The 20943-nt window shown below is 36.5% G+C and overlaps 2 protein-coding genes across 3 annotated transcripts in view; both read left to right on the top strand.

Annotated features, from left to right (window-relative positions):
* The first annotated feature begins 2473 nt into the window (after positions 1 to 2473).
* On the top strand, positions 2474 to 14967 carry RBM12 (RNA binding motif protein 12). 2 transcript variants are annotated; one of them, XM_007429026.4, is made up of 3 exons: positions 2474 to 2558; positions 5595 to 5649; positions 10658 to 14967. In XM_007429026.4, the coding sequence occupies exon 3, from the start codon at positions 10679 to 10681 to the stop codon at positions 13316 to 13318; it is 2640 nt and encodes an 879-aa protein (XP_007429088.1). In that variant the 5' UTR covers positions 2474 to 2558; positions 5595 to 5649; positions 10658 to 10678; the 3' UTR covers positions 13319 to 14967. The 2 variants fall into 2 exon arrangements, with proteins under 2 accessions (XP_007429088.1, XP_088010330.1); XM_088154204.1 differs by having other exon boundaries at positions 2509 to 2558; positions 5563 to 5649.
* The window catches only part of CPNE1 (copine 1), a 63907-nt gene continuing 45469 nt past the window's right edge, over positions 2506 to 20943 (top strand). The window contains exons 1-2 of the mRNA XM_007429027.4: positions 2506 to 2558; positions 5563 to 5649. The gene's annotated coding sequence lies outside the window, so the exon portion shown is untranslated. The remainder of the gene's footprint in view (positions 2559 to 5562; positions 5650 to 20943) is intronic.

The following is a 20943-nucleotide window of genomic DNA, read 5'->3' as shown; positions in this document are numbered from 1 at the left end:
TTGGACTGTATGGCCTAGGAAATAGAAATGAAGCAGAAAAATAACTTACCAGTTTCTGCCAATTGAATGATTCCTTCACTGCTAACAACTCAGAAGGAAGTTCCAACCTTGAATTAGTATGCTAAAGGACACCCATGCACATATAATAACTGATTCAAAGATCAAAGAAAGATGGAATATGTAATTTTGTACTGTAGAGAAATCAACATCCAAAATATCTTAGAAGATATTGCCTATTAACAAGAGCCTCTAGTGTTAGAAGATGAAATTTGGTCAACATTATCAATTTGAAAGACTACATAATTTGATGGACTATCTATAAAAATACGGCAAGCAAGAGAAGAAGAATCAGAAGGTTCTAACCAAATTATGCCGCAAATCTGGAGAGTGGCACAGTGGCCCACAGATTGAAGAAGTCAGTCTATGTACCAATATCAAAGAAAGAATGAAACTTCCAAACTCTTGTAAAATATCCTTTCACATCCTAGGAAAATAATGCTTGGAATCATCCAGTGCAGATTAGAGGACTACACAGAAAAGGAGATGCCAGATGTTCAGGATGGGTTTAGAAAATGCTGAGGAACAAGACACATTATTGCTGATGCATGCTGGACAACTGAGAAAGCCAAAGAATAGAGAAAAAAAGCTAACATGTGCTTCATTAGTTACAGAAAGGCCTTTGATTGCATTGACCATTTCAAGCTGTAGAATACCCTTAGGAAGATGGGAATCCCAGAATACAGGTAGTCCTCGGGTTAAGAACGCCCGGTTTATGGACAACCCATAGTTAAGAATGGAGCCTAGTGTAGCAAAATTCGAGTTAAATACACAATGATTCGTGTTAAATACCCAATGGTTTGAGTTAATTACACAATACTACTCATACAGTATTATACAGTAATAGTATTCCAGTTTACATACAAATTCGACTTAAGGACAGACTTTGGGAACAGAACTCGTTCTTAAACTGGGGAGTACCTGTATATCATTTTCCTCTTGTGAAACATATACACAGAACAGGAAGCCACAGTCTGGATGAAACATGGCAAAACAGACTGGCTCCAGGTGGACAAAACAGTGAGAGAAGGCTGTATACTCTCTCCTTATTTATTCAGTCTATATGCTGAATACATATTGAGGCAGGGTTGATTGGAAGAAGATAAGCATTTAAAATTGGAGGGGAAAAAATCAATAACTTGCACTATACTGATGACACTACTCTGATAAGTGAAAATTTTAATTCTTAGAATTTATGGACTCAGCATCTAAACAGGGCTTGCAATAAAGCCTAGTGATTCAGCCACTGGTGGAACTGGGTCAAAGAAACAGTATTAACAACTCTAGTTCAAACATATATGTATCAGACAAAACAAAAAAAGTAAAACCCCAAAGGGGCAACAGAAAATAAGGGTTGTCCTAATTAATGTGAGCTGCCTAGGATTATCAAATATAAGACATGTGGCCATATCAGTTTTGAAATAAATTAATAAATTGACTTGGAATGTAAAAATGACCTAGGTAACTCTTCAGAGTGTAACACCTACCTTATTAGAAAATAACATGAATTTATCTATATATCATGTGGTGTAATTGAATATTACTGTATCATGTAAAGGGGTTTATACCCAAATAGACAAGCACTTAGGTGTGTACCACTGGATCCATGAGATGAAGTAAACCACAAGACAATCTAATCGCAGCAGGAGGCAGCACCCAACCAAGCTTGGCTGATTCAAAAAGCTAAGAAAGGCTGGACTCAATTACTGGGTGGCAGATCGACACTAGATCTCAGAACTGAAGCTGGCTGGGAATCCGGTCACAAAAGCATCCCCAAGAAGGCACCAGCAAACCGCTTGTATTTTGTTGCGAAGAAAACGTGTGCGTGTTTGTGCGCTTTCCAGGAGTCAAGCTTGATTGAGAGAGGGTTATTTTTTCCTAATGAAATTAGTTTATTTTTGGATTAGGGCTGTGTGAATTCCTCCGCTATAGTTTGAAACACGTCGTTTATTATTTTAACGATGTGGAGCCAATTGTGGTTCATTCATCCAGCCGTGATGAAACGAGCCATGCTTTAGCGTGAAAGGTGAACGTGTCTGTGTGTAGACAGGGGTCGATATAGCTGGGTGAAGAACTGTTGCATAAGAAATATGCCCTCTTGGTCCTAATGTTCAGAGAATATCTACCTGCACTGTGCAAAATAGTGCTTCGTGCCTTTCGTGAAGGTTACCAACCGAAGCGCTCGGCGCAGAGGAAATGTTAATTTTTAGGGCGCTTAGCAGCTTCGCACCGTTTCAGCAGAAACAACGTTCTTGAGGGAGGTACTCTTAACACAACGCCTTGGTACCTTTAATACGCTCGAGAAGTCCCTTCGTATTGCCTTGGTCTGCTTGCGGTCCCGCCCATTGCAGACCCCTCCTTCCCTCCCTGCCTCCCAACAGCAGACGGGCAGGAAGGCGGTGCGGTCGGGCGGCCATTTTGTGGCGCTGCTCGGTCGCTGGCGCCGGGCTCAGCGGCGAGTTGGTTTCATTCTAACCCTTTTTTCCCGTACAGGCTCCTCGGTAAGAACATGGAGCTCTCCTGCCTCGCTGAGGAGCGGGAGGGAAACCGGGCTTGCCCACCTCGGCTGCAAGCGAAATGTGGTTCTCTTTCACTGCGGCTGCACAAAGGCGGGAGGGCGGGAATTAGGCCTGAGGGAAATTCCGGAGCCTCGTTGCTTCCTAAGTCCTAGATCCATAATATGGGGTCATCGGTACGACTTGTTCAGAGGATGTGTAACGTCCCCAAGGTATTTTAGGCTTGGCGTGCAGGTTTGTGTAGTTTCTGTGAATGGCTGAGCTGGCTCCGGGCAGTGAAGAATTGCCTATGGGCCTTGTCGTTCTGTAACCCCGTTTGTTTTGGGGGTAGGTGAGTATTAGTGCTCTTACCATAAATTGGCTGCGTGAAACTGCTTCTCCAGTGCCTCCTCGGGCCTGATTTGATGTCGCTGGTCGCCCAGCCAAGGAAAGTACAAGCGCCCTCGTTGAAAAGGAGGCGAAGTGAGGCTGTTTTTGATTTAAAACCAAGATGGCCTTGGCTGCGGAAAATTCTGCAACGATCTACTACAATACGTCTACTTCTTTCTGGGTTGGAATTGAATAAAATTGCGCGGTTGCGCATATTCGTAGTGATACTGGGCTTAATTTGAACAACGCTATTGCTACTTTTTGATCTTTTGGAACTGATAACGAGTGTCATTTACTACAAGTTTCGGTATTGGTGTGTACTTGTTTTTTTAAATCGCGAGTGATCTTAAGGCATGCATTAACTGGGTTTTTTTTATTACGTAAATGCGAAATCTGAAACTGGTCCTTCCTGGATGCAAATATTAATTTTGTGATGTGATAACAAGTGAAAACTAGGTGTCAGTATTGGTTAAAGAGATTTAAAGGAAATGTTTTCATAAAGCTTGGTGTACATGTTCAGTGTGGATGCGTTTTAAAAAAAGATGTATGTTGGAAAGGATGTTACAAATCCATCTGTTACATAGAGATGGGGGCCTAAGTAATTATATATAGAATGTAGTAATGTGTTTTGAAGTCTTGATAAAATAGAGCTGTATTGGGTGCTTTATTATATTAGCTTCTTTATTTTTCATGTTGGAGAGTGATATAAATGCAAAAAAAAATTCTTCCTAAGGAGCAAAAATAATTGATGTGAATTCACCAGATACTTAGAAAAGTAGCAAAAATTTAAATGTGTTCAAGTAGAAATGGATACAATAGTTTTATAAGAGTTTTCAGAAATAAGATTTGGTATTTTGAGTTTGGTTAACTTGAGTTGGAAAACTTGGCTGTCATTTTGTCTTAATCTTGACTTTTCAGCTGTGAATTAATTTATTTTTGTTTTCTTTTTCTGTTCTCCCAGCTATTGGGTAAGCACAGTAAGTCTGCCATTATAGTGTCTAAAAGAAGGCTCCAAGAAAATGTTGAGAAGCTGTTTTGTACTTTAGAATATTCTGCTTTATCATAGTTTCACATATTAACTTAGTTTCATAGGACTGTGGTGTGTACTTTCAAAATTCAAATGTTGGAAGTGAGTTTTGTAAAGGTAACCCAGTTACCAGCTTTGGAATGATGAAGATCAGGCACAAATGGACATGGCAGAAAGTTTCAGCATATTAGTTTCTACATTGTATATACACATGCAGACACTTTCTGATGGTTTTAATATGTAGTTCAGTCCTTAAGAATGTTTATTTAATGCAATGTATGAAGTTTATATATAGAAAATAGAAGCAAGGGTAAAACTGAGCATGTTGACAGGTTCTTCTGTTTAATAGAAATGTCAACAAGTAGACTGCGGCTTCCAATATGATGTCCTATGGACAACTTCTGAATATTATACGGAAATGGAATTATGTGCAAAAGTTCACCAGGGTTTTTGTTTCACGTAAACAAAAAAAAAAAATTTGTGCCAATACATTCTTTCATGAACCAACATGTCTTGTCATGTTCTTACATGAATGAACAAATGTTTTGTAAATTGTTTACTTATTTAACAGCATTGTTTAGAAAGCTGTAATTGTGGTTTTGATCTTCTGGTCAGTTTTTTAGATTTGTGGGGGGGGGCGTTCCCTGTTCAGATTTGAGGTTTTAATTTGAATTTGGTGGAAGTTATTAATCTTGTGATTATATTGTGTCAGCTTTAAAAACTGTTTTGGTAAATGATTGGAAAACTCTGGTCAATAAAAAACTTCCTTTAATGTTTAAATAAGCTTGGTTCATAGCACTACTAGTCAAGGCATTCATGAGATTTTTATTCTATCTGTTGTTTTCTTTCCCTAAATGGGATATTATTTTAAATTTTGTAGTTACTGGGTGCCAGATAACAGAACTTGTAGTTAAGGAGGTATTTCTAAGCTGCCAAAATGCACAACTTTACTGAATGCTTGGCACTTTTTTGATTGTGGAATAATATTTTGGTCTATTGCTTTGAGAATGGGATTGTCCTGTTTCTAATTTGTATTGGATTATACATTGTTTTTTGTAACTCTGAACATAAATGAACAGTGATAGTTTTATAGCAAAATATGTAGAAGGAAGGTTGATGTATGGTATTGAAGATTTAATCTGATTTCTGCAAATGTGGCAGGACCTCAAAGGATATTACACTTAGAGATTTTTTTTTTTTTTTACTCTATTTAATTGGATGAGAAGTAGGTTACTTCTAGTTTTCTTGGCAGGGGAAAGATAATCCTCTTTCTGAAACCAGTATTGGCAAATTATATATCTAATGTGAGAGACTACAGTTTACGTTATGGCTTTTAGTTTATTTTCATTTTTATGTTTGGTACTTTGATTTAAAATAAATACTAATTGCTGTTGTTAAAGTGTGTGAACTAGTGTGAGGGATAAACAGAAGTTTTAATTTGGGCACACTCAAACTTGTGGTTGCCATATGTTGGGAGTGCCTTATCATGGTTTTGGCCCAACATTTTCTTTAATGCACAGTTCAGAATGGACTGTTAACTGTAGCTATATGTTGCTTGCATTGATTCTTGCCTCCATTTATTCTTTATTGCAGTCTAAAAGTTGGTTTTAATTGGTTGCCCACAGGATTGACTTGGCTTCTGCTACTTGTTAAGGAAAAAAAAAACATCTCTCCTTGCAGGTAAGATGCTCTCAAAATATATTTATGATTAATGAGCACAACTTGACAATTCAAGATTATTTTTGAGGTGATTTTGAATACATGAATTGATTTTAAACATTTCAATCACCAAAATGGTACAGACTTTTCCCTTTGAGGTCCAGTTGTTAACATTTTTGAAGATATTTCTACAGACAGAATTTTTAAGTATGTCTTTCAGTTTGCCTTTTTAAATATACTTTATAAATCTAGTGCTTATCAAGTATTGGTTTTTTAAAAAATTAGCCATGTAAGTTTTAAAAAATTTGTTTCCCCCTCTGGTACTCTGATAAATTTGATTTATTTTAGCTGCCATGTGCCATCTTTGTAATATAATAGTATCTGCATTTTGTGTTTGGATTTTTTGTTGTAATCCTATCTTTTTTGGCTGTCTAAAAGAACCGTCAGATATACACCCACACAAACACACACACAGATCATATTAATGAATATCTGGACTTCGTTTACTTTACAGAATGCAGTATCAGATTTTTTTTTAGAACATTTCTTGAATATATGTACAGGCTGTTTTTCTGGAGAACTGCAATATTATGCTGGTTACATATGTTGGTTGTACTTTTAATATGAAGAGGCTGTTTATGTACAATCATTTTGTTTTGCATTTTAAAAGAATAATTTTGTATTTCTTTTTATATTTTAAATTGTTCTAAGTAGGCTGCCCTATGACAGAAAAACTGTGATTTTAGATATTATAGCTTTATAAAATTGGCTTATTATATAATTCCCTCACTTTTACTTTGCTCTATCTGAAAGGTAGAGTGTCTATCAAAATATAAAATATTAGTGCACGCCAACAGCACAGTGAAGCTATTAAAACTAGTAAAAGCAGAAGTTGATGCAAAACTTTTCATTATTGTTATGAAGACAAAGGTAGAGCTTTTTTAAAAGCCGCATATACCTCTTATATCTATACAGTATTCATTTTGAAATATAGAGCAGGGGGTCTGATGTCTGCTAGTATTCTGAGCAGATTTGTTAGATTTGTTTGATTAAAAAGATGTAGCTGTCTGCATTGGTCTCAATACTGTTTATGGTTGCAGAGAAAGTTTTGGATATAACTTTTTTAGGTGGTAATTGCTTTCTTAGATGGTAATTACGTTTTGCTTCGTAATTGGAAATGTGTAGTAACCTATGTGTTATATCAAAGCATGTATGTATTTAACACAAATGAAGTATTTATATGGATCTGAGCAGTCTTTGCTTTCAGTCTTTACAGATCTCCAGCTTACCTTCAGCCAAAACATTATCTGGAGATGCATTGCAGAGTTCTTAAATATATTTGCATAAAAATTGGCCTGCTGTTGTGACTCCATACATTTGACCTATCAGTTGATGGCCATGGAGATAGACAAACAGCTTTGGATAGGCCTTCAAATCTGTAATTTATTTAATAATAAATATAGCTCTTAAAATCAGAATGAAAGCATCAATAGGATTTGAATATTTGTTTGATAATATCTGAATCTCTGGAAAACGTGAATATTGTGGAACAAGCCCCTTTGGTCTTTATAAACACAAGAAAAAGCTGAAGTAATTATATCACCTAAAATATTGAGTAGGCCACTTGCTTTTGCAACTCAGCTTACAAATGTATTCATGGTAGGTTCTCCACTGAATGTGTAATCCAAAGACATATATGTCTAAGCATTTAAATACCTCTCTTTTATTGCTGGAAGATGCTCAACATTATAGTAGGTGATTCTCCAGCTATTAGTACTGCATTAAGTACTAAATACTAGTCTTTTAATATTGACAGTGCTTTTAAGTTTTAAAGCATTAGGCATATTACATGTAACCATTACCCAGAAACTCAAATTTAAATGCATTCCTTATTTATTTTATATTTGCCTTAAATTATTATAATAGAAACTCAGAGATTAGTAGGTAATGTTGATTACTTTGTGTTGATTTTGAACTTTTTTTCCATTTGAGTAGCATGTAACTTATAATATTTCTCCCATTGGAAATACATTTCTTACTACTAAATATGTTACACTATTTGGAAGATTTCATTTGTTTTCTAAAAATATATTGACAAATAGTGATTGTAATACATATAAATAATTTGTTAGCAAGCAACATTACTTCATAAAATAATCCTTATACATATTTTTCTATACTAATTGATGATTTTGGAAATTAAAGTTAACATATCAACCATGGTTAGATGAAAAAATGTGGTTTAGGGTGTATTTGTATGGTTTGGCATTTGCCTTGTGTAAGAAATTTACCCATAGTGCACCAATGACATGGCACCAGCTGCAGTTTGCCAATCATCTTTCTCTCCAGCTGGTACTCTAACCACTTCTGCAGAGGCAAGCCTGCATTTCCTGATTTTTGAAAACAATAGGTGTACATGCAATAATCAAATTTAAAACCATCATGTATGAGTTAAAGGGTTGCTAACCCTTTGTCTCTTTGTTTTCACAAAGAATATCCTTCATGGCTGAAGAAGTAGTAGATGCTGTGAGAGTATGTCTCTGTTTTGTATCTGCTTCAGCATTCTAGCTCATTTTCTAAGTTGGAAAATGACCTATTTAATTTCATCTGGCCTATTAAGTCTGGCTACATATGACATGCTTGACCACTCTGGTTGGTGGAAATTCATATGTGACCATGGTAGCCCCCATCTTGTGTCATTCTTTAACCATGTAGCTTTCCTGTAGATAAGCATGCTACCAAACCCAGAGCAGTTGCCATTTCCAATTTAACAAAAATATGAAAAAACGATTAATGTTCAGTATACCTATTGTTTTCAAAAATCAGGAAATGCAGGCTTGCCTTCACAGAAGTGGTTAGAGTACCAGCTAGAGAGGAAGATGACTGGCATTTTGATCAGTGTTAAAGGGAAATGGCAGCTACCTGAGGATTGGATAGAATGCTTAACCATAGAAACTGACTGGGAGCTGCATTCTTGGTAGTAACACACCCATTCACAAGCAGTCTGACCAACTTAGAAAAGGCAAATATGGTCACATGGGGCTGTGGTTTGATAATCTAATCTGAAGAAAATGATAGTACAGGTTCAGACATGATGTAGCTTACTTTGTGAATACAGTATACCCAAAATACAGAAGGCTTCTGGCCTAATTCTTCTAATTTAACACACCCTTTTCTCCATAACATAAGGATCCCCAACTGTGTTGCACAAGTTGACATAAAAATTGCCTCTCCAACGTTGCCTTGTCATTGCAATTAATAACATTATTATAAATTTTCAGGTATGGGAGTATTAGTTTTGCAGTAGCAGAATTTATGATGTTGCCAGTAATGTTTGTGTGTCTACATGTTCTGTAGAATATGAAGACCATCGTAGTCCCACCAGCACCAATATCAATGACTTTTCAGTATATCATATATTTGCTAATTAATCAGTGGATTGCTTTGTTGCATCATTAGTTTCAGTATATATATAGATACATACACATAAAGGAGAATTAAACTGAATTGGTTCTGAAGATTAGCAGCATAACCTGATGTTTTATTAGTTTCTTGCCTTGTTTCATCTAGCTTGTAAAGGCTTTGGTTGAGCTTTTGTTCTTAAGACTATTAGTTCTTGGTGGTTTAAGTTAAGATTAATGTTCTCTGCAACCATAAGGAGATTTTAATTAAATAAGGGAAGTTTCCTCTCATTTTTTTTTGTTCCACTTTTCTGTCTATATAAAATTCAAGGCAAATTGCAACAATTAAAGATACAATAAGTAGAAATACAAATTATAAAACATAAGAATAAAATAATTAAAATCAAAGTAAATTTAAAATCAAAATTAAATCAAGTAAAAATCTGATGAAAGATGGGTTTTCATAATGTTCTAGGGTAATATGGCCCAAACAAACCACCTTGGAGAATGCATTCCATAGCCAGAGAGCTGTGCAGTAGAAGACACAGTACTGTGTACTAGATGGGTGAACTTTTGACAGTTTTGGAGGTGGACCTTCAAAAGATCCTTTTCTGCTTAATTAAGTAACTAAGCAGGCAGATTGATAGTGGGAGAGGCAATCCCTTTCATGAGATTGCTTTTAAGTACAGTATCAGGATTTTTGAAATAACAAAAATCCTGATACTGCAGGCTTTTGGAAGCCCAGCATTCTTTTTAATGGTGTTTGAAAGATTTTCTTGTTAAATCTTTAATATGTTAAATAGTAATCCTTGATAGTGTATTCATTCATAGATATTCCAGACCTTTCGTGCTAGGAATATTTGTAGCAGTGCTACTTAGCTGAATCAGAGATGCAAATGGCTATACTTTAATATTGTCAGAAATAGAAAGATCTAACATTGGTTTTACAGAGACAGAGAAATAGGAGTGAACTGCTGGTTTGTAGCTGACTCCTAAAGAGTAGCAGGTTCTGTAATAGCTAGAAATTCTAGAGCTTTTTGTCCAAATACCATGTCAGATTCTCTAGCTTATATGAAGAAATTACTGTAATAGTAGAGAAAAGTTTACAAGGGATGAGGAGGGACAGTGAGCAGGATGCAGATGCTAGATGACTGGATATCTAGAATTGTGGTTTTGATGCCTACTTATCTTTAAAGAGCTATTTGTTATTGTTTGGGGCTGAAATATAAAATTTGATTTATGTATAATTTTTCCAGCCTGCTTCAAATGCAATTTGTGGATTGGATTGTCATATCTGAAGTTCTGATTTGGTGCTTTCCTGGAGATTTTCCTTTTTCTTTTCCTTTCTTTCTTTCTTTCTTTCTTTCTTTCTTTCTTTTTTTTTTTTGGTGCCAGTTCTTGACTAGATTTAAGCTAACAGCTTTTGTTACTTCATGTTGCAGTTTACTGGAAAGACTTGCTATGATCTTGCTTTTAAATTAGTCTCTGTAGAAAGTGCCATGTAAATAGATTTAGAGATTAGAATTCTTATTCAAGACCTTCAGGAACATGTAAACGTAATAATTTCTAGGTTAAACATGTGGTGTCATGAATAGTCTGACCTAGTCGTTGCCTTTTCTCATCTGCAGGTGTGTGTATTTCAGCGCAGCATGGCTGTGGTCATCCGCTTACAAGGTCTCCCAATTGTGGCGGGGACTATGGACATTCGTCACTTCTTCTCTGGATTGACCATTCCTGATGGGGGCGTGCATATTGTAGGGGGTGAGCTGGGTGAGGCTTTCATCGTCTTTGCCACTGATGAAGATGCAAGGCTTGGTATGATGCGCACAGGTGGTACCATTAAAGGGTCCAAAGTCACACTGTTGCTAAGCAGTAAAACTGAAATGCAAAATATGATTGAACTCAGTCGTAGGCGTTTTGAAACAGCAAATCTAGATATGCCACCAGCAAATGCTAGCAGATCTGTTCCACCACCTAGTTCTGGAATAAGTAGTAGGGTGACTCTTTCTACTACAGTATCTAATTTCAACAGCCCCTCTCCTAGTGTAGTAACTGCAGCTACTTCAGTTCACGAAAGCAGCAAAAACATACCAACGTTTTCCACTGCCAGTATGGGAACTGCACCTCCCAATTTGGGTGTTACTTTTGGAAGTCCCACATTTAGCTCTACTATATCTAGTACTGCATCCCCAATGAACACAGTACCACCTCCACCAATACCTCCTATTCCAGCTCTACCATCATTGCCCCCAATGCCTTCTATTCCTCCCATACCCGTTCCACCTCCTGTTCCTACATTGCCTCCTGTGCCTCCTGTCCCCCCAATACCTCCTGTGCCTCCTGTACCACCTATGACACCTCTGCCTCCTTTATCAGGAATGCCTCCTATGAATCCCCCACCTGTTGCTCCTTTGCCTGCTGGAATGAATGGGTCTGGAACAGCATTGAATCTAAGCAGTAACTTGAACCCGATGTTCATGAATCCTATAAATGCTATTCAGATCAGTTCTCAAAGTAGTGTGAAATCTCTTCCTATCAATCCAGACGATTTGTATGTCAGTGTTCATGGAATGCCATTTTCAGCAACAGAATCTGATGTCAAAGATTTTTTCCATGGACTCCGTGTGGATGCAGTGCACATACTGAAAGATCATGTGGGACGTAATAATGGAAATGGACTAGTTAAGTTTTGCTCTCCTCAAGATACATTTGAAGCCTTGAAAAGAAACAGGATGCTGATGATTCAGCGTTATGTTGAAGTTAGTCCTGCAACAGAGAGACAGTGGGTTTCTGCAGGAGGTCATATAACATTCAAGCAAACTATGGGTCCTTCCGGACAAAACCATCCTCAAACTCTCTCTATGTCCAAATCTCCTAATGGGCAGAAAAGATCAAGATCCAGATCTCCACATGATCAGGGCTTCTGTGTTTATTTGAAAGGTCTTCCCTTTGAATCTGAGAACAAACATGTAATAGATTTCTTTAAAAAACTAGATATTGTGGAAGACAGTATTTACATAGCTTATGGACCCAATGGGAAAGCACTTGGTGAAGGTTTTGTTGAATTCAGGAATGAAACTGACTACAAAGCAGCTTTATGTCATCATAAGCAGTACATAGGAAATCGTTTCATTCAAGTTCATCCCATAACTAAAAAAGCTATGTTAGAAAAAATAGATATGATTCGAAAAAGACTACAGAATTTCAACTATGATCAGAGAGAAATTATGATAAATGCAGAAGGAGAAACAAGCCCTTCTAAACTCTGTGCTCATATATCTAATATCCCCTACAATATTACCAAAATGGAAATTCTTCAGTTTCTTGAGGGGCTGGCCATAGAGGAGAACTCTATACAGATACTTGTTGATACTAATGGGCAAGGATTAGGACAAGCACTGGTCCAGTTCAAAACTGAAGAAGATGCTCGTAAGTCAGAGCGCCTACATCGAAAGAAACTGAATGGAAGAGATGTTGTGTTAAGAGTGATTTCTCTTGAAGAAATGAGAGAAATTGAGAGAAATCCTCCCTCTCAAGGGAAAAAAATGTTGAAAATGCCATTGCAAGGGAATACAGCAATGCCAGGAGTACAGAATGCTGGTGGGGATGAGCATTCTTTCATAAGTAGTAGTTCAAAAGATGCAAAGAGTGGTCCTCCTTTTCATTTTCCCAGCAATTTCAGTGGTTCTAATGCATTTGGTCCTCCTCTTCCACCACCAGGAATAGGAGGAGGTGGTTTTGGTGACTCCAGGCCAGGAATGCCTTCTATTGGAAGCAGTGGCTTGCCTGTCCTGCCTGGTACAGGTATTGATGTCCCAGGTTTTGGAGGTGGGCCTAGTAATTTAACTGGGCCGTCTGGTTTTGGAGGAGGTCCTCAAAACTTTGGAAATGGTCCTGGTAATTTAACTGGTCCTCCTAGTTTTGGTAGTGGACCTCCAGGTCTTAGTAGTGGGCTTGGACACTTAAGTGGACCTCCAGGGTTTGGGCCTGGACCTGGAAACTTGCATATTGCTGGGCCACCTGGATTTGGAGCTGGCTCTGGTAAGCCAGGGCCGACTGTCATTAAAGTTCAGAATATGCCCTTTACTGTATCAGTGGATGAAATTTTGGATTTTTTCTATGGTTATCAAGTAATCCCAGGTTCAGTGTGCTTAAAATACAATGAGAAAGGCATGCCTACAGGTGAAGCAATGGTTGCATTTGAGTCTCGTGATGAAGCAATGGCAGCTGTTGTTGATCTGAATGACAGACCAATAGGCTCAAGAAAAGTCAAACTTGTTCTAGGTTAGCTGGAGTATAACATCCTTGTAGACTAGATATTAGTGCTGTGATTTATGCATTCAGACTGTTTTATAGTAGCTCCAGGTAGAACCTATAATTTGTTTAAACTACAAATTGTTTTGATAAGAATGAGAACACTGGTTTAACTGTTTACAGAACAATTGCTGCAAAAGAAAATATGCACCAGAGTGGATGTGCAGTTCTGCCAGTACAGATACATGGAGAAGGATTCTCATCAATAGAGATGTTTTCTAATGCTCAATTGACCATGAAATATTCATCAAGGAGTCTAGATTGGTTTCTTGAAAGTTAGGAAAGCTGAGGAAAATTGTCATGATGAAGTTAGTGATCTCTTAGTGGGTGCTATTGAAGCCATTGTAAAATAGAAACTAGCTATTCCTAGAGTTGGTTAAAAGCTGGCTGAATTTCTTTGTTTACACAAGTCAAAGATTTTTCTGTCGTTTTTAAAGTCCTAATTTTACTTTGCAACTGAATAAAGTCAAAGTATACACAGATTGTTTATGTACTTGTTTTCAAAGATTCTTGGTGTATGGACAGTGAAATAACGCAGATAGGCGGTTTTCCTGTATATGAACAGAACAATCCGTAAAATTCCAGCTTTTTTTGTGGAATAATTTTAGTTTTATTGCAACTGATTATATTGAATATAAGATATTTGCCACAAGTGCAGGTACCCTTGTTGTCTTTCTGCATCTTTATTCACTGTATGATTAAAATGAACACGTGAAGGTGCCATGCAATGCCATAACTTGAAAAAATTGTTTGATTAGATGGTTTTGTTAGGATTGTATGTTACAGTTGGAATAGGATGCTTATCATTTGGTTTTTGTACACTGTGTATGTTGTGTATCTTTTTGAATCACATTCTTATAAAACCTCTTGAGTTTTTAACTCCATAAGTGAACATAAGGGACTGATGCGAAGTGTTAATGTTAGTAATCATTTGTGTTACTATTACTTCATGAACTCTTGTGAATTATTACTATGGATCACTTAAGAAATTAAAGCTTTGCAAACATATCCCAGTACATTTGAGTTCTTATAGTCTTTACAATAGCTTATATTTTCAATTTCAATCTCTGTGTAGCGTTTTTTTTTTTGTTTTTTTGTTTTTTTAAGTAGAGCTCTCTTAGGAAAGAGAGAAGATACTATTATATAGAAAATCAAAGTAGAAATTTGGACTATTCATGATTAGAGCTTAAAAATGGAAAGATTGAAATGAGTTGTTTGAAAAACCCTTTGAAAATCATTGTATTTTAAACAACTTAAAAGCTATTCTGTTCCTAGTTAAACAGTGTCTTTTGAGTTGTGTATGATGGAACATTTGAAGTGCACAGCCTGTTATGATATAGAAATGCAAGTGGCAAGACTGTTCTATTCACCCAGTGTGTAAGATGGATGCAAAAGCCTATTGAATGCTACATCAGGAGAGGATTTTGCAGTTCAGTAATTCTTTGAAGGACTGTGTGAAGGTGTTGCAATGAAGAGGTGGCTGCATTACAACTTTTGTAATTCATGGATTTGAAATTGTTTTGACAGGAACTGAGATGGTGCACTCCTGAAAAATGACATGATTGATTGTACTACACTGTTAAACTTACTAAGCCTCTTGTTAATAAAACTGTCTTTCTGAAGATTTGAGCTATCTATTTTTAATTGTCTGGTGTGTTTCAACAGCAGACTACTACTATTGAAAGGCCAATAAAAATACTGAGTTTGGGTTTGTGATACGACTAGGAAATGAAAAATTCTGTTTTTATTTTGAAAATTGTTATCTATTTGGGGGGGAGAGGTTGTTTCCTGTGAAGCAGAAAATCTGAGTTGAATTCAGATTAGACGTTCCAGAAATAAAGCCCCATTTGTTTATGGGTGAAAGGGAATGGAGAGACAGTTTCATTGATTTCCTGTTTTTCTGCAGCCTTGTGTGTGGTCTCTCATGTTGCTCTGGTAAGTTCCCATGTCCTCAAAGACAAATTTTCAGGAGGCAAAGGAAGCATTCGAAAATTGCCTCATTGTTTCTTTTCAATATGTGGGGGTCCAGCCCTCTGAAAAGTAAAATTGAGAGGTTGAATCAAAAGATTCCTCTCCATGAAGAAAAATACTTCATCTGTCATTTTACTCACGTAAAACTTCTTTCATGAACTGCAGTTTCTTCTGTGAGTGGAGTGGAATCTTTGGCTCCAGCTAGATAATTTAATTGAAGAATTGGTTACATTAAGAAAATAGTGTGTGGCTTATTTGATGCTTAAAATTGCACCTCAGCATTGTTTCTCAGTTGCAGTTAAAGTGCTGAGTTTCTTATTTAATGATCATATGCTTGTTTCTCATAGTATTTGAGATGGGATTATTAGCATACTTCTGCATACTCTAGAAAATATTGCAGTACTGTGAGATTCTTGTATATAAGTTCTTTAATACTGCTTTGCAGATGGTGTTGGAAATCTCATCTCATTGTTTCAATAGTTTTTAATACATTAAAAATAATATGCTAGTATGTGATTCATCAAAATATATATATAGCGAAGAGAGGACAGAAGTGAAGAACAAACTACAACATGCTTCTGGTTTATTAGGAGAGGAACCAGAGCTTCTCTTCACACATATTAAATCATGGACAAGAATGTCCAGTTGTAATTAACAAAGTGTGCATCAGTACACTGCTGCTTAATGATATAGTAATATCTGATTTCAGCCACCGGAAGTTTCTTTTTCTCCACAATGCAAGCTAAAGTGGACTTTGGAACCTGTGTTAAAGGTTCAGTAAGGTTAAAAGAATCCTGGAAATTTGTGTAAGCTGGCAGTGGGAAGTAGACATTCCTATCCTTTTCTTCACTGGTAACTTCCTGAGAAGCCATTTCTGTGACTCAGAATCTTGGAAATGGTACGGAGTTATTGTAAGTGGAAATGAATTGCTGGAAATTGAAGAATCCACCTTCCAGGGATACGTTCCTCTTGTGCTAGGATCTGTTATAGATCTAATTGAATTGAACAGTTTTTTTCTGTTTATTTTCATTTAAAACATTTAATTTGATTAACTTCATGCAGCCTTCTGGATTGAAGGAGAGAGTATCTTTTACATAAGAACAGGGGGCATCAGAAGATCAAGCCCTCATAGAAGTGAGGCATATACTACATATTAGTATACTAAGGATAATAATGATTAAGCTTATTGTCACTTTAAAAAACTTGAAGTTTTCCATGTATTAGCTGAATAATAATGGTGTTCCTTGCTAGTTTTAGTTTTACACATTTTAATGTATAGCTGCTTTCAATTCATTTTGAAAGAGCAAACATGCAATAAAACTATTTGTGATATTTTCAGAACAGGAAATCTGATAGTTGCATTTTCAATAGTTGCAGTGACCCTTTACTACAGAAACATCAATTTGCTTTGAAATTATTAGCGGTTAACTAAGAGTAAACCCCACTGAAAATAGTGAGATTGAATTTATATGAATAGGAAAAGGATGCAACTTACTGATGTTTTTCAAAAGTACATATTATTGGAAATAACGTATGGGAGGAAACTGTTATTTCATTTGTAGACCTCCCAACTCCCAAATGACTCTGGATGTCTTACAAGCAAAAACCAACGTATAAAAATACAGCTGACCAGAAGAGCAAAATATCAAAACCAAACCAACACAAATCAAACAAAAATAAAACAAAAAAGGTGCCACAATTACTCTGTCCCCCAGGCCTGGGAGCACAACCAGGTCTTCAGTAGTACTCTGAATAATATGATGATGGGACCCACCCAGATCTCTAGGGGGAGATCATTCCAGAGTGCAGGAATTACAATAGAGTAAGTGAACTTCCTGGGTCCTATGAGATGACATTCTGTAATTGACAGGACCCAGAGTGTACCCAGCCTGCTGAATCAAATTGGATGGGCAGACACAACTTGAAGACAAGCAGTCTTTCAACACAAGTTGAAGACAAGATAGCTAAGCCCTGTGACATGAGGGGTTTCTAAAGGTGATAACCAGCACCTTGAATTGAACCTGGAAGCCAACTGGCAACCAGTGCAACTCGTGAGTAGTTGGATCACACATGCATAACACAATGCCCCCATCATTGTCTGCCCCACTGCATTCTGAACTAACTTTAACTTTTGAATGGTCTTCAAGGGCTTCCCTGTGTAAAGCATGTTACAGTAATCCAATTGTGAGATAACATGGACATGAATGACTGTCTGAAGGGCCTCCTGGTTCAGGAAAGGGCGCAGCTGGCACAGTAGATGTACCTGTGCAAAGGACCTCTTGGCCACAGCTTCCACTTGCTCTGTGAGCAGGAGCTGAGAGTCCAAGAGGATCCCCAGATTGCATACAAGTCTCAGCGAAATGCAGCTTGATTGAGAGCCAACACTGGAATACTTCCAGATGGACGTTGGGGGTCAAACAGACATAGCCCATAGGTCTTGTCAGGACTGAACCTGAATCTGTTCTTCCCCATCCAGACCCACACAGCCTCCAGGCACTGGGTTAAGACTTTGACTGCATCTCTCGGCCAGCCAGGGGTTGACAGGTACAGATGGGTATTACGTCTTTGATGCTGTTAATTTGTTGCATTATGTGAATGCTGTTGCAGAAAATAAAATGAGACTTCGTATATTAAAACATGGTCTAAAACAGATAAAAATCATATTATTTTAACTGCACCACATGAATATGCTTCTAATACATTTTTGTAAATTTTGATTAGAAGTTTATAGCATTTTAAAAACAGTTCTACTTAAAAGTATCCTTGTTGGTATGCAGCAAAAATGTACAATGTTACCCCAACAATATACGTGATGCTTTACTAAATAACAAGCAAAAGATGAGCTTGTTCCAAAGAGATTGTGGATTACATTCCAATGGGGGAACAAACAGGGATAACAATCTGTTAAATGTGTAGTTATAGAAAGTTTTATTTAGAACCAAGATTTCATAGCAAACATGGGATTTAAGGAGAGAAGAGCTAATATGCACTGATGTATAAAGGAGAAAAAACAGGTAGAAAAAAATAAGTTTAAATACTGGCAATAGTTGATTCTCTCTTTTGCAAGTCATGTTTTGGGAATTATTGGTGAAACCTAAAGATATAATTTAACTTTCACTGTTAATTATATTCTAAATATCAGGTACTGACTGGGTTCATACTTATGTTAATTTCTAATGTGCTTTGTTTGACTTTGACTTAGCTTGTTGTATGAATCCAGCTATTGTTTGTTTAATCAAAACTTTTTTTTAACAATGGTGTAATGTAAAGTATGAACCGACTTGGTTATGAAATGAAGCTACCAGTTGGTATCTTTGACCCAGTTGAAAGTTTCTTTGTAAGTTTCAATTATTATATCAGAAATTACAATGTGAGTTATATGTGAGTATCAAAATTATTATTGGAATGTTTATCCAAACCTGGCAATTAGTCTCTAGTTCTTTCAATGGAGTAGGGATTTGGGTACTTCAGACACAATTATCCATAGATTCAAAATGCATGACTAGGATTGAATCAATACAAGCATCTTAGACAATATATTTTGTACTTCTTTATAGATACCATTTTGAGGCAATCCTGCAATTATAATTATTATAAAATCATAATGAGTATTTGGAAAAAAAGTGCTATATGCGGTTGAACAGCAGAATAATTTCTACAGCAAGATACTGACCCAATTCATTCAATAATACACACATTGAGACAGTATTATTATTGTTGTTATTGTTCCACCTTCTTAATATATAAGTCAAGGGAGAAAACATACCTAATACTCCTGCCTCCTATTTTTTCCCACAACAGCAACCCTGTGGGGTGGGTTGGACTGAGAGAGAATGACTGACCCAAAGTCATCCAGCTGACTTTTCATGCCTAAGGGAGGTCTAGAACTCACAATCTCCTGGTTTCTAGGCCAGTACCTTAACCACTACACCAAACTGGCTCTCTAGAATATAACGTAGATAGGAAAAATTATGCAGAAATACTTCTAAAAAACAGTGTTTGTTTCCTAAATGATTCCTGTCTAAAGAATATATTATGTGTGTTGTGTCAAAGCTGAAAAAAGCTTTTTTTAACTTGCTTCAACAGGAAACAACCCCCAAATTAATTGGTATGTTTATTAACTGAGAGCAGGCCTTTTCTTCCATATCAGTTTTGACAATTGTTTGTTTGGGTTTAGCAAATTAAATAGAACATTATGAGAAGTATTTTTGAGCTGTGTATAATGTACAGATCAACATCTTCAAGCTTGTGGCCTGAGGTCATCCTCCCTAGAAGATACCTGGTCTCCTAATGGGCAAGGTAATGACAAAAGACTTAGAAAGAATGACATTAATGGTGATACCTGTTTTGGAGGCCTTATTTAGGGTTTCTGTTAGAGTAGCTTTGTTAAGAAGACTAGCAGTGTTAATCATTAGTTCCCTGTTTTTGATGTGGATAAGACTAGTACTTCCAAGTGTTAGTGAAAAGATAGTGTTAAATGAGAAATGGTATTGAACTTTACATTTTAGTTGAAAAATATGTCTGAGTTTTTTTCAGTACTTGCAGAAATGTGTGACAAGCCAAAGTCAGATTTATAGTTGTTTAAAACAGTGAACTTGAACAATTTTAATCTTCTTTGCTTTTGCTAGTCATGGTTACAGGCAGGATGTAAGGCACAAGTCCCACCCTAGTAATAATAAAGTGCAAGCAGTTTAAACCTTATAACCATAACTGTTTGGAAATCTTAATTGGTCTCATCCCATAAATAAAGTTGTTACTATTTGGAGATCTGGACTGCTTCATGAAAACTCAAAGTTCTAAAACTAATCCACACTTCTGTGTACAGAAATGTGATATAGTCGGTGCTAGCATTTTCTTTACTATGTTTTGTCAAGGAGCTTATGACATGCACTGTGGGCTAGTCATTAAATCTTCATGGTGACTTTGTGATGGAGGTTGCACCAAGGCATAATGATTTCATAACTTCATGATTTTATGAGCATTTGCAGCTGGTTCTGCTTTGGCAGTATCATATAGTTTTATTTTGGATATGTGCAATCTGTCAGCTGTTCAAAAAAATACATTAACTTTTAGTAGAAGACCAATTTGACAGACATTTTGCTTGCTTACTAATTTTGAAGTCCTTTCTGCATTTTGAATAGTGCAAGTAAGTTGGTTTTTTCAGTGCTCAATTTGGAAATGGCAGTTAGCAAATAAAAGTGTAAAAGTAGTGGAGTTCTTTGTGTACCCAATTAAAAAATGTTTTTGACAAGTAGGTGGTTTAATTCAGTGTTCATCAGTGAAAGGGTCTTCAGCCAAAGCAAGTTGTCAGTTATGAGGGATGGTTTTAAAGCATTTCTTAACTAAAACTAGGATACAATACCTACGTTCCATTCTAGAATTCCAGTTATGTCATGGGTTTTATTAATATTAAAGTAAATATATATTCATATACATATATTCAAGAATCATCAACTCCTTTTAAAATTCTTAAAATAATGAAATTTTGCACACAAATAAGGTAATGCCTAGGGAAGCATGGGTTTTTAAATTCAGATTCTGATAATGTTTTTGTATTCATTGCAGTGGAACTATAATCATAACTTTATGTACAATGCTAGATCTCAGACACAAGCATAAAGTATAAAGG

The sequence above is a fragment of the Python bivittatus genome, unplaced genomic scaffold (genome assembly GCF_059951505.1).
Source record: "Python bivittatus isolate LINGU-HERP-01145 unplaced genomic scaffold, Pbiv_v1 ctg000700_np1212, whole genome shotgun sequence".
NCBI lineage: Eukaryota > Metazoa > Chordata > Lepidosauria > Squamata > Pythonidae > Python > Python bivittatus.
This window is presented reverse-complemented; position numbering and strand designations above follow the sequence as displayed.

Bases quoted from the DNA above. Each gene is read 5' to 3' on its own strand.
- RBM12 (XM_007429026.4), top strand. From the start codon at position 10,679: ATGGCTGTGGTCATCCGCTTACAAGGTCTCCCAATTGTGGCGGGGACT.